At 35.3% G+C, this 14,960-nt stretch overlaps 1 protein-coding gene across 1 annotated transcript; it reads left to right on the top strand.

Moving 5' to 3' along the window:
• Positions 1-5,259: 5,259 nt before the first annotated feature.
• LOC104885577 (leucine-rich repeat receptor-like serine/threonine-protein kinase SKM1) lies at positions 5,260-11,949 on the top strand. Its single transcript, XM_010670252.4, has 3 exons — positions 5,260-5,420; positions 6,894-9,551; positions 11,278-11,949. Exons 2-3 carry the CDS (start codon positions 7,013-7,015, stop codon positions 11,631-11,633), a joined length of 2,895 nt encoding a protein of 964 aa, XP_010668554.2. The 5' UTR covers positions 5,260-5,420; positions 6,894-7,012; the 3' UTR covers positions 11,634-11,949.
• Positions 11,950-14,960: the final 3,011 nt, after the last annotated feature.

The following is a 14,960-nucleotide window of genomic DNA, read 5'->3' on the forward strand; positions in this document are numbered from 1 at the left end:
AACATATCCTCGAGTACGGTGAAGTCGGTGATGATTCCGGCCGGCAATTCTTGGAACCAATTTAGCGCGAGCCCTTTCAGTGTGGTAGGGAAGAACCGACACCATGTGGCCTCGCAGCTGGTCTGCACACTCATCTGGGCCTTATACGTGGCCATATGGTCTTCTGGGTCGGTTAGGCCCGCGAATGGCTCAATCAGTGGCGTTTTGACTTTCCCCTGGGTAGGGGTGTCAATAATTTCTCGGCTGAACGGGGTCATGAACTTGAGGCTCCCGTTGCCGAGCCTTAGGGGTTTGGACTGAGCGGAATCACCATGCCCCTCACGCTGAGCAGCCTTGCGATCTAGGAACTGACGAGCATCATATCCCTGACTACGGCGTTTCTCATTAAGGATATTTCGAGCATCTTCCGATTTGCGGCCAGGATTCCCTCTTGGCGATCTGGAGACATGGGTCTCCTCCCTCCGGAGAGCTGCTTCCCGAGGGGCCGACCTCTCGCCCAGAGGTGGGCGCTCATCTTGCCGGGAGGGGGGCCTTTGAGACCGAGTTCTCTCCCGAGCAGCTGACCTTTGCCGGTTAGGCTGGTCATGAATGGAGCGAGGGTTTCGCTCTTCCCTATGAGAGGGCCTCTGGACGTTGTCATCACGTGGCTGGAGGTCGAGCTGATTAGGCCCTTGCCCTTGCTGGAGGGTGGTCAGCATTTGCATGATGCTTTGCTACAAGGTTTGTTGCAGCTGAGCTGCTATTAGTGCTATGTCAGCTGTGAGCAAAGGTTGAGGGTCAACATGCTGTATTTCCCGAGAGGGAGAGGGTTGAAGTTCCTGAGAGAGATCCATGTTGGGGTCTAGTGTATGAACTGATGGGGATCTAGTCCGTGCTGTCCTCCTTGGTTGGGGTGAGGGTTCCCTCTCGGTTCGCTGAGGTTGGGTAGATCTGTTACGGGCGTTTTTGGATGGTGCCATGGCTGACTAGCACTGTGGTTAAGTCCGGCTGAGCAGCAAGTGAATTTTTCAAAGTGGTGGCGAAGTAACTTTTTGTACTATCCCCACAGACGGCGCCAAACTGTTTCTGTCTAGAAATTAAGGTTAATGGTCTGTGCTGAACAAGTCCTTAGGTCCGAGCAGGGCTGGTTATCAGTTCACCGGAAACCTGCAAAACACAGAAAAACTACCCCGGGGGTTGTTCCGGGATCGCCCCTCCGACGCTCAAGTCAGTTGATGATTGAGGTAGAGAGAGAATCTAGAGTGAGAAACTCAAGTTAGTTAGGTGAGTATTCAATACCTTTGCATTGATGGGACAAGAGGTATTTATAGTGGTGAGAATTTCCATAAGGTGGTGTGCTGGACATGACAGCTCACTTGGAGATTGGTGATACCTTTTCACAGGATGATTCTGGTGGGACCCACGATCCTTAGGTGGCAGTGCCACGTGGCATGATTCCCTTGGAAGGATTTAATAGGCCCAAACACTTACCTTGCAGCAAACATCCCAAAAAAAAAAAAGATTGTTCCTTCTTATTCTGATAAGGCACCTATTGACCAGTTGACCTATCTACTATCACCTCAAAGAAAAAGGCACACGACTATTATTAGAATTTCTAGTCGAGGTAATAGAATTATTAGGTGGTGTTACGTTTGGAAAATAAACCTATAATATTACTAGTAACTTGTATGTCATTTAAAAGGATGTTTTAGTGGGTTGCCTAGTTTTCTTTTCTTAAAAAAAGCCTATAATATATCTTTTAATTGAAAACTTTCCTTCCTAATATTAGAGGAATATAGGTAGGAAAGTCACGAGAATTTTTATTTTTTTAAAGAGAAATTTCATTAATTTAGTATCAAACGACGTCTACCATAGATATTAAAGAAAAATAAAATATTACACAAGGTTAAATTAAATTTGTATTTATATATTCAAACTCCATGCCACTTGGGAAAAAAAAACAATTATGTTACCGTTTTTTAATGTAATTATACTTCATTTTATTGCTCTATTGTTGATCTTTTTTTTATCTTCCTCTATTTAAACATCTCAATTTCTAGGTCTATGTGCTGGTGCTCTACCATAACGGCTTGTTCAATAAAAAGTTATGAATGGTGAGAATGGTAACACATTATAGTGTAAATTTGTATTAAAAATTTAATGTCATTACTTATGGTAATGCTACTTCATCCCAATATATTCATTTTCTTCCTAAAATATCATTATTATCCAATACCACTTGGAAAGGTGGTACTAGGTGGTAATGAAAATTTTTAAAGGAAAATTGATGTTTTGTGATAAAGTTTCATTTTCATGCTCATTAACATAATAACTTCTTTATAAATTTACACTAATTATCATTATCATTACCAATACTTATAACAACTAAACGGGCAATAAAAATGTTGACCACAAACCAAACGAGCCGTAAAAGTGTGATAGTGTGATAGTTCACTCTCCAGTCTCCACTATAGAATCTCAACTTGGACTAGTTGCAGAATTCTTCAAGGTAGGGCGGGCCTAAACTTTACGGTTTTCATGTCACCCAAACAAAATTGAAAATACAATACGGATAATTTTTGAGTCTTGGGCTCATCACGCTCTTATAATGATGTATTGGATTGAAGAGCTTGGCCTTTTTATTTTATTTTTGGTGAGATAAGTGGTTGGCCAGTTGGCCTATTTTGCATTGCCTGCAATTGGGCTCTGTATGTCATGAAGGCATTGCTGTTTCTTTTGTTTGAACTAGTCATAGCCCACAATTGAGCTTTTCCTTCGGTCTTGTATCATTGTTTTTATGAAAAAAGGAAATGGGAACTAAATTTTGAAACGGAGGGAATACTAAACTATGATGCATTTTAGACGAATTATGTGTTGAAATGCAATTCATTTAGCAATAAAGTTTGGGAGATAAGCTAACTCATGCATTTAGGAGCAAGGGACTTTGGGAAGGAAGCCAACACTTTTATAGTTACAGTTTGACTTTTGTTTCAAAATACTACTCCCTCTATCTCAAAAATGTTGCTACATCTGCTTTTTCACAGTTTACGAGATACAACTTCAAATATTAATATTTTGAGTTACATATATGAAAAATATAAAAATTATATATTTGAAAAATACAAATTTGGACGAATCAAATAAGATCCAACATGACTATGTTTTTTCTTATGTATATCAACTAAAAGATAGTCAAAGTTACCAAGTGAATAGTGCCAACGGTCAAAATATAGCAACATTTTTGGGACAGAGGGAGTACTTGACAATGTTTGACTTTTGCATTATCCACACATTCTCCTTTGACTGTACTTGTTTTGTCATTTCTACGTAAGGAAAATGTAGCTATATAGAATCTCGTTGGATTTACCTCAACATATAGTTTTAAAATACCAATTATACATAATTTTTATTAATAGGGAATTAGTGATATTAATGAAAAGAAATATATATTGATAAGTGTGTTGAGGGAAATCTCAAATATTTTGAAATAAAGGAAATAGTATAGATATATATCTAGTAGAGATCAAACAATAATCAACAAGTTATACAATATGATTTTTTGTGAAGTGACTCAAATTAAGTGCATGATGACACAAGCTAATTATAGCATGATCCATCTAAGGTTAAACAAAAACATAAACTAATTAAAAGTACACTTTGGCTTTGTTATGTTGATTAAAATTTAAACACATAGATTAGTGGTCTCAATCTCAAATTCCAAAAGGGAGGCCATACATTGGAGACCATGCACTAAAGAGAGATAATGGAGATGATGAAATGCAGGGTGTTAAACCCTAGACAATGGCAAAGCATGCTGGGGTGTTTGACAAAGACCCTTCACTGTATATTCCTTCGAGATATAAAAGATGGTGGGCTCTCCTCTAACTACGCACGAGCATTTTCTCACTACTTAAAGCCAAAATAAATGGATATCTATACCATATATTATACAATATACAAAAGACATTCTACTTTTTCTTTTTATTCCTTTGCTTTCCCTTACTTTTCTTTCAACTCTTTCTACTATACCCTAACAATTACATCTACTTCCTATTTTGCCTCTCTACTATCTCAGTAGTTGCTTTTGTTGTATGATTGTAGTTGTACTCTACATTCTTTTTCATCTTTTTCTCTCTCTCTTGTTTGAGAGGAAAAACCCAAGTTTATGTAATGTAACTATGTAAGGTGAACGAAGTGTATTGAAGGGACTGGTTTTTGCAATATGTTTACATTATGCATCATTTTTACTATCTTTGTAGCTTTCTGACATGAATAAGTCCTATATGCCCCTACTAGACAATTATTAACGTAGGCTAATAATTGATATCGGAGACACTGGTCCTTTAAAGAGAACATATATGATGGTCAACTTATAGTCATAGCATAGTTAATTAGTAGTCACACATCGTGACATAAATATACCGTTCCATATGCGGGTAAAGGATCGAGGAGCATGCAAAAACATGCTAGTTAGGACTTGTATTCCCCAACTTATTTTCTGTTCTGTTCAGTTTAATTTTCTTCAGTTCTGGACAATACTTTTACTCTCACATATCACTATTCATTTCAGTTCAGTTCAGTTCAGTTCAGTTCAATTCACTTCAATTCAATTCAGTTCAGTTCAGTTTTAGCTGTTTTATGTCGAATAGAACAGACCCTTAGTTACAAACACGACTTCATGAAGGTGTGATTCATTGGATATGTTTAAACTTTTATTTACAAGAAATCTGTGTGTAGATACTACTGAAGATCTTAAGTATATCTTTGGTGTATAATAAACTTTCTACTATTGTTTACCCATGCTTTGTCTTGAATTGTATATGGATGATTCAATGGAGAACAGTAGGCAAAGATAAACAGTCTTACACATGATACTTTTACTCGGTACTTTTACAAAGGTTAGTTTACGATTACATTAAAGCCAAGTACAAGATTGAAGGCTAAACCAAAATATATACTGATCATTACTTTCCTAAACTTTGAATACCTTTTCAACGGTTCAAAACATAATTACAACTAAAACAAAGAAAATCTCCCTTATCATCACACCATTTTGATCAAAAGTTGAGTCAAAGGAGGATTTTGAGCAAATCTCAATCCGACAACATCGACAGAGGGCTTTTCCAAACATATGTCCCAGCAATTTTTGCCTCTTTCAATCGTTGTAATATTTATATATTCAAACTCCATGCCACTTGGGGAAAAAAAAACAATAATGTTACCGTTTTTTTTAATGTAATTATACTTCATTTCATTGCTCTATTGTTGATCTTTTTTTTTATCTTCCTCTATTTAAACATCTCAATTTCTCACCCTGTCCTTCATCACTTCTTCACTCTTTCTTCTCTTCTTCCTTGTCTCACAAAGTTTCACCTTTATTTTATTTCTCAAATATGCTAAAACTTGTTATAAGCTTTTTGGTGGCAATACTAGCTTTCAAGGTAAAATATCTTACAAAGCTTGCACTTATACTTTGTACAAGCTTGATTTGTTTGATGTGATGTTTTATGTTCTTAAGCATGGTAGGATGTTTCTTACATGTTTACATTTCATAATCATATGTAGAATGTCAAATTCAATTCCCTCCGTCTTAAATATGCAGTCAGGTTGATGATTTAGGCTTCGTTTGGTAGGGGGCGTAAAACGTTTTTCCGAAAAATTATTTTCCTTTATTTTCAGTTTTACATTGTTTGGTTGGCAAAAGAGTGTAAAATCATTTTCCCTTGGAGTAAAATTACTCTCCTAATTATAGAAAACCATTTTCCTTTCAAAATGAAGAGAAAACTGTTTTCCTTATCTCTCTTGTACACTCCTCTCACTACCTCCTTTCCCTTTTCATTTTCCTATTCTTTCATCATTTTTCTTACATAAAACCAAACAACAATAAATTAATTTTGAAATTGTATTTTCCATTGTAAATTGTTTTTCCATGAAAATCATTTTACAATGAAAATGTTTAACGTCCTACCAAACGGAGCCTTAGTGTATATGAATTTCGAACAAAGGTAGTATTATGATCGTCTTGTATGTACCTAATAATTGATATAATAGAAAGATTATAGTGCCTATTTTCTTGTTGTGTCTAAATTATACTCTATTGTGTGTTTAGCTGATATATTTTACAATCATATATTTGTATAAGTTTATAAATGGCACCCTAATTCAAGTACATTTTGTTTTAATGCAATACATATATATATTTTGATTATTCGACAGTATTCTCTTCATTTCATAATATGTTTTTGCAAAATATAAACATTGGTGAAACAAATTATGTCACCTTAAAACCTAAAGATGACATATCTATCTATATAAATATATTAAAAGGCGTGCGAAAACAAGAAACTGTGCCACGTGGCGCTCTTCTTAGGGAATTTTAGTTCATGTAATCCATGTACAATAAAAAAAATTAAAAAATTGCATAGTATAGGATTTGATCTCAAGACCTCAAATACATATACTAAAGTTTTAATCACTAAGCTAAGTTGTATTTAGTTTTATTATCATAAAGTATTATATTAATAAATGAATTTTTTTCTTGCCCGGAATATAGTCCGGGCCTAATAACTAGTGATACTATGAAATGGTGACATGATCATACATCTTCTCATCAAATGTTAATATTACTATACTACTACCTCTTATAAATCAATCAAGTCAAAATTGGCTTATTCCCTCTTCCCCCTTTTTCCTTGAGATGATATTCTCCATTACCTTGGGATGAGAAAAAGCCCAGAGTTTCCACTATCTAGTAGTAAACCAGAACAAAACAAAAGGAGAAAAAAAAATGTACCCTCTTTCACTATATGGAGCTAATTATATGCAAATATCAATATTATTTCATCACCTTTTGCTTTTTAATGTGTTTTATGGCAAACTTTATGTCTGATATAATTTCATGTCCTTTTGATCAGATCCAAGGCATAAAGAGGATGATTACACTCATCACTTCACTCTATTGAAGCTTCTCCTCGATCTGTTTTCTCTGATCTCAAAGTCTCATTTTCTCACCCTCCAAAAGTCCAAAAAGATAATGTTGCATATGAGAATGAGAAGATTATCAGAACTTACCATTTTTTTCTTCCTTTTTGTTTTCATTTCCTTTGAACTTTCCAATGGTAATGAAATTAACCATCTTTTAGCCTTCAAATCTTTGATAAAAGACCCAACTCATTCCCTTTCAAATTGGAATGATTCCACCTCATTATGCAATTGGAATGGAATTACTTGCTCACCCAAAAAAACCCATGTCCTTAATATCAACCTGTCTAGCAAAAACATCTCCGGCGAGCTTTCGCCTTCGTTATTTCGCCTTCGAAATATTGTTTCCATTGATCTTTCAGGAAATCAACTTCATGGAAATATTCCAGAAGGTGTATTTTCATGTATGTCACTCAACATTCTCAACTTAAGTAACAACAACTTAACGGGACGTGTGCCACGCACCGTGCAATATGGGACAGTGTTTGAGACTTTGGACTTGTCCAATAATATGATTTATGGTGACATTCCGGAAAATCTTGGTTTGTTGAACAATGTAAGGTATCTTGATCTTGGCGGGAATGCCCTTGTGGGGGGAATTCCGAAATCGATTTCGAATTTGACGAATTTGGAGTACTTAACATTGGCTTCTAACCAACTTTCTGGTGGTATCCCAAATGAGTTGGGGATGTTGAAGAATTTGAAGTGGGTTTATTTGGGTTACAACAATTTTTCAGGAAAAATTCCAAGTGAAATAGGTTTGTTAAATTCTCTTTTTCACCTTGATCTTGTTTATAACAAACTTAGTGGCTCAATTCCCTTATCTTTTGGTAATCTTACCAATCTTAAATACCTTTTTCTTTACCAAAACAAGTTAAGTGGTGAAATTCCTCCATCTATTTTTAAACTTGAAAGTCTAGTTTCACTAGACTTAAGTGACAATTTTCTCACAGGAGAAATCCCTGAAGAAATTTCTCATCTTAAAAACTTGCAAGTTCTTCATCTTTTCACCAATAATTTGACAGGAAAAATCCCAAATTCTATTTCTTCATTGCCTCAACTTCAAGTTCTTCAACTATGGTCTAATAAATTTTATGGTCACATTCCTCATGACCTTGGCAAAAACAACAATCTCACAATTCTAGACCTTTCTACCAATTCCCTTTCTGGTAGAATCCCTGATTCCCTTTGCAACTCTGGCAATCTTTTTAAGCTTATCCTGTTTTCGAATTCCCTTTCCGGGGGAATCCCACAAAGCTTAGGATCATGCCATTCTCTTAAGCGAATTCGCCTTCAAAACAATTCCTTTTCCGGGGGATTACCCAAGGGATTCACCAAGCTTGCAAATGTTAACTTTATTGATATTTCAAGCAATGATCTTTCAGGGAATATCAATGAAGGAAAATGGGATATGCCAATGCTTCAAATGCTGAATTTAGCTAAGAACAAGTTTGTTGGGGAGTTACCTGATTTATCAAGTAGTATTAAGCTTGAGAATTTGGATTTATCTGAGAATCTTTTTTCAGGTAATATTCCTCCTAGTTTTGGTAAATTAAAAGAGTTGATGTTGCTAAAGTTATCTAGGAATGAGATAACTGGTGAGATTCCTGAAGAGTTAGGATCATGCAAGAAGTTGGTAACCCTAGACCTTAGCTATAATGAGCTTACTGGCCCAATTCCTCGAGGGTTGGGCCAGATGCCGGTTTTAGGCCAGTTGGACTTATCGGAGAACCAGCTTTCCGGTGAGATTCCAATGACCTTAGGCACCGCGAATTCATTAGTAGAGGTCAATGTGTCGTACAACCACCTTTCCGGGGTGTTGCCCTCCACCGGAGCATTCCTCGCTATCAACTCGAGTGCAGTGGCGGGGAATAGCCTTTGTGGTGGTCCTCACTCCACCACCGGAGGCTTACCACTATGCCAAGATGATCAGAAGGGCCCCACCATGGCAGTATGGTGGGGCCTAGCCATAACCCTTGGTGTAATCATGTTCATTGTGATTGTCATATTTTGTGTGTTTATCATCATTAAGAAAAGGAAGCAAAGGTTATTGTTGCAAGTCCAAAGGATGGAAATAAATGATAGATTATGGGAAATTCAATTCTTTGATCCTAAGGCATCTAAGCTAATATCCATCCAAGACATCATTAACAAGACAAATGATAACAATAATAACATGCAATATTTAGTGGAAGAGTTTAGTGTTAACAACTATATGATCTCAAGTAGTAACTTGTGGGAAGAGATTCTACATATTGGTAAAAATAGGCATCCAAATGTTGTGAAGCTTCTTGGAGTTTGCAAGTCTGAAAAAGGAGGGTTTTTGATATATGAGGAAGTGGAAGGGAAATGTTTGAGTGAAGTTGTACATGGTTTAAGTTGGGAACGTCGTAGGAAGATTGCTTTAGGGATTGCTAGGGCTCTCAACTTCATCCATTATCATTGCTCGCCGAGTGTCTTTGCTGGTGAAATGTCGCCGGAGCGAGTCATCATCGACCAAAAAGACGGCGAACCTCGCCTGAGCTTAGGTGTTGGTGGCTTGTTTCGTTCATGTTCCAAGAGTATTTTGTCTTCTGCCTATGTTGCTCCAGGTAATTAATTAATTACTCTTGTACTTGATTTTTGTTTTACTTCTACTATTTTCACTAGCTATATTTTGCCAATATATGCTATTTTTTTTTATTAGGAAAGATAATTGATCCAAATACCAATCCTTGTTAGGTTACTAGCTTGTTGAGCACACCAGCTCAATAAATAGATACATATTGTTAGGATGATGATTCGAACCCTAGACAATGGCCTGAAATTCGAGGTGTTACTTGACTAAGATACCACCTCTCCCACATGCAATGTTAAGAAATACATTAAGACAAATGGTGTAAAAGTGAAAAAAGAAAAAATAAATCTTGAGAAATATTATAATAGGAGTATTGATATTTATATGACCTATTATGTGTTAAAACAAAGTTAATTTATTAACTAATATGAAGTCGAGAGAGATATTATACCTTTTAATAGAGAGCATGCATGATGATTCTTTTTATTGTACAGTTAATGAAGATTGAAGATACACCAAACTGTAACCTAGTACTTTTTTCCTCGTTACACTGAGTTACACTCCTAGGAGTGTTAAAATCATATCAGCTATACCTGACTATCTGAGACAATCAGAGAATATAATACAAGGGGACAAAAGTCGTGGATTCAAGTGGCAAAAGATTTCAGAAATGTCGTATATACAATCAAACATCAATAAATTTAATCTTTGTTTAACTTAGATTAATTAGATTGGCAATATATGAAGTATTTCTCAATGTCGCCAAACTAGATTTAACTTATTCATTATCAAGTTTCTTTCTTCTTTTTTTTAAGTCTATTTCAACCACCTTTCTCTCATATCATTTAATTTTCAAGTCGTTCCTTGCTTCTTATTATCAATTTTCAAAAGATAATTGGTAATAATAGTATGAATATGACTAATTACAAGTTCCATATATCACTTAAATAGTTAGAATATATGTATTTTGAAATCTTTAAACCAAACACTGAAAGATAATCAACCGTAATATTTTGAAATAGCGTTAATATTTCTAACTTAGTATTAAAACTAGTACGTCGATTGTAGGATAACTTATATTGTTTAATTAATTGATTAAGTATTAGACCTATAACTTATACTTATATCTAATACTTTACTAGTCCTAATAAAAAATTAATTAATAATTAGTTGTGGAAACGATTCAATCGAAGGGATTATTAGTTATTTAGCTAATGAGACCCTGCAACAATAGATGTTTCAGAAAGAACACACAACAAAGTAAAATGAGGAGCACACAATTGAACTTTTCCTGTGAAAAAAAAAACAATTCTGCATGAATGCAGCATGTTTACACGATTTAAGGGATTAACACAGTTTCCCAAAGAAAAGACGACCCCATCAACAAAGTAAATTAACAGCTCAGAACATCATCATCTCATGGTACTTTCACTACTTTATTGTCATTATACTACCATACACTACCACTCACTTACCCTCCAATTATGGAGTACTATACTTGGTTTTATTCTTGCTTATTGGACATGTATTTCACATTCTCATGCTGTCCGATCTAATGTGTCATTAGTCTGCTAAAGCAGTAACATGGGAGTTATATAATTACTTTGTTCAATGTTAGCCTATCTTTATCATCCATATCTTTAGTATAAATAAAAAAATATAAAGACTTTATATTTTTGAAAGGTTTGTACTGTGACAAATCAAATAAGATTTCGCGATTGTTAGAATTATCTAATGTGATGGTTTATATAAATATGCAGAAACAAAAGAAGATAAGGAAATCACGGATAAGAATGACATATATGGATTTGGTCTAATTCTTGTTGAACTCTTGACTGGAAAGGGGCCCACCGATGCCGAGATGGGGGCCCACGATGGTATAATTGGGTGGGCCCGGTACTGCTACTCCGACTGTCATCTCGACACGTGGATCGATCCTGAGATTCAAGAGCAAAAGTTGAATAATCCTAATGAGATTGTAGAGACTATGAACTTGGCCCTTCAATGCACTGCTAGAGACCCAATGGCAAGACCTTGTTCAAGTGATGTAGTTAAAACCCTAGAGTCTATTATGAAGACTAGAAGGTGTATTTTAGGGTTGGAGATCTCAAAGTAATTAGTTTGGAGATTTATCCCCCTTTTAGGTTAAATTTTTGCCCCATCAACTCAAGGTTTTTGTTGAGCTCGCTTTTATTTCATCTTCTAAGCTTGTTTTGCCTAGATAAGGGCTTAGTTAGTTTAGGGTTTTGCTGAATATATTTTGTGTGATGTCATATATGGTGACTAATTAGTAATTATTGAGTGTAGAATAGGTAGATGATTGAATTGTATTTATCACACAATTAATGCATGTATCCCATTCCTTAACTAGGTGTGTTCCCACACAAACTACTGGCGCAAGAAAGGCAATTACCATCGTGCATTGCTTGAAACGTGCCAACCAGACACAAAATTTTTATATTTTTTCAGGTGCATGAGATAATTTTTGCCCAAACTTTGTAGACTAGTTGTATGAATTGAAATGTAACTATTAGTAGTTCTGAATACAAAGTGTAGATAAAAACTAGTTTTAGGCCCGGGCTATGTACCGGGTAGTTATATATTTTATTTTATTAATATTTTACTTTGAAATAATAACATCAAGTATCACTTGGTTTAGTGGTTACCACATTAGTATATATGCTTGTGATCTCGGAATCGAATCTTACATAATGCATTTTCTGTTTTTTTTATTGTATGTCGATTACTGAGCATAAAATACTCCAAGCGAAGGCGCCACGTGGCATCGTTCCTTGCTTCGGAACGCCTTTTAATATATTAGTATAGATGTACATCAATGATCAATCCATAGATAATGCGTCCTTATAACTGTTTAATATTTGGTATTACTAGGGGTAATATTGATTCTTATTCATGATCCGGAATTGTTATTCTAAAATGACGTACTTTTAGTGAACTATACATATGATATGAAGTTGTTGTCCTAATTACCTTCCTGTCTCTATCACAACAAGAATCTGCGCTTTTAGCGTTTGAATTTACCGTCCGGCACCGCAAGCGGACGGTGAATTCAAAATTACCGCCGGATAACAATCAGACGCAAATTAGCGTCCGTTTTTCTAAAATTAGCGTCCGTCTTTGGAAAAAACGGTAATTAACGTCCGCTATCTAAAATTTAACGTTTGTCAAACGGACGCTGAAAAAGGATTTTGTTAAAAAAAAAATTTATTTCCTAAATTACCGTCCGAATTCCATTAATTAGCGTCTGAAACAGCGGACGGTAATGAATTGACATTTTAAAATAGAATCGACCATATTGGTTAGTGAATGCTCCGTGTATATTTCCTAAAAACAGCATAACGCTACCCCTTTGCCTTTTCTCTCCTCATATAAGCCGCTCAATCCTCATCTCATCTCCTCTCTCCTCAATCCTCACCAAACACACTCTTTCTCATCTCATCCTCACTCTCCTTGGCTCCTTGCCATCCCCAACCCAAAAAAATACTCTCATCTCAATTATTTTGTTTCTTCAACTAGTTCTTCGAATAGGTACGTTTTCTAAGTTATTTCGTTAATTTTTTTCGTTTTCTTTTATCTCATTTCTGTTTTTTTTGTTGCGGGTTTTCTTTAAAATCTGGGTATGTTTTTTTCGTTTTGGTTAATCTTCAAATAGGTATTTATTGTTCGAAATTTTTGTTTTCTTTTCTTTTTTCTGTCTTTTTTTGTTGGGGATTTATTTAGGGTTTTTAGGGTGGGTCGGTGAGTTTTTTTGGTGGATCCGATGGGTTTTTTTGGTTTTTCGGTTCGCAGGGTGGGTTGGGTTGGGTTTGGGTGGGTGGGTTTTCTGGGTGGGTGGGATTTTTTCCTGGGTAATTGGGGTTTTTGGGTGGGAGGGGTAATTGGGTTTTTGGGTGGGCGATTTTTCTGGGTGGGGTTGGTTTTGCGGCGGCGGGTGGTTTGGATGGGGTGGGTTGGATGGGCGGTTTTTCCGGGTTGGTTTTTTTTTTAAATTTTTGATTTTTTTTAAAATTTTCTTCAAAATTTTGTGTTTAATTAATTTTTGGTTTTAATTTTGGTGTTGATTTTTTTTCGTTTTAATTTGGTGTTAACTAATTTTCATTTGATTTCAGTGCAGATTTGTTCGAGTACTGTATTTGTTGAAGAGATTGGTTCCAGATTGCTTTTGAAGAATTCTGAAATACTGTGTTCCTTATTTTGAAGAGATTGGTTTTGTCCCTAGTCGATGTAATTTTTGTTTTTACATTTTAGTTGAAATGATTCTATTCTAGATTTTTAGTAAGATTTCAATTGGGATGTAATATATATTGTATTTACCATTATAATTAATAAAAAGATTAATTTTTAGATTTTGATTTCATTGTTTCTTTTAAGTTTTATATTGACCAAGAAATTTACCAAAAAATTTAACTTTGACAAGATCTGACAGATCCTTACATCATCAAAAGAAAACACAAAATAAAAATAAATATTTGAATTACCTTCACATTTAGCGTCTGATTTATAGGAGTAGCGTCTGAAATTTTTAGAAGGTAATTAGTGTCCGTCTGTTCAGACGGTAATAAGCGTCCGTTTCGACGGACGCTAATTACCGTCCGAATACTGGGCGGACAGTAAATAGATAAAATCATACGCTAATTGGAGAATTAGCGACCAGGGGTCTTGCATCAGCCTTTTAAACGTCCGTTGACGGACGCTAATCTGTTTAGCGTCCGATCCCGCGTTTTTAGCATCAGATTTTGGCAAACGAAAAAGAGTGATATTCTTGTTGTGATATCACCGTCAAATTATATGATATACATGCTGTTACTAAAAGCACCTACAATTCAACATAAAAGAATATACAATTGAGAATAAATAAGATATATCATGTCACAACAAGAATGTCACTCTTTTCCGTCCGTCAAAATTGGATGCTTAAAACACGGGATCGGACGCTAAAAGGATGATGCAAAATCCATGGTCGCTAATTGTCCAATTAGCGTCAGCTAAACGGACGCTAAAATTTTAGCGTCCGAAATCTCAGAGTTAGCGTCCGACTGTAAGGTAGGACGCTAATTAGCGTCCGATTAGTGTCGGACTCTAATTAGCGTCCGATTAAAGTAGGACGCTAATTAGCGTCCGATTAAAGTCGGATGCTAATTAGCGTCCGATTAAAATCGGACGCTAAAGCGTTGAAACCAGATGATAAAACAGACCCACATCATTATCAACTTTCACTTGCCCAAGGTTTTACTTTATTATTTTTAGATAATTCATTTTATTAACTTTCAATTATAATTTCAAAATGAACAATGTTAGAATAACAAAAATTGAGAATTAAACAAATGAGAATTTTATTTAAATTAAATATATATAATTACAATCTAATACCAAAATTTAGTACTATAATTATAATAGTATAATTATATTGTAACTAAAATCT

The sequence above is a fragment of the Beta vulgaris genome, chromosome 2 (genome assembly GCF_026745355.1).
Source record: "Beta vulgaris subsp. vulgaris cultivar EL10 chromosome 2, EL10.2, whole genome shotgun sequence".
NCBI classification, from domain to species: domain Eukaryota; kingdom Viridiplantae; phylum Streptophyta; class Magnoliopsida; order Caryophyllales; family Amaranthaceae; genus Beta; species Beta vulgaris.

Coding starts and splice junctions, on each gene's coding strand:
- LOC104885577 (XM_010670252.4), top strand. CDS start 7,013: ATGTTGCATATGAGAATGAGAAGATTATCAGAACTTACCATTTTTTTC. Junction 9,552..11,277: donor TTCTGCCTATGTTGCTCCAG/GTAATTAATTAA, acceptor ATAAATATGCAG/AAACAAAAGAAGATAAGGAA.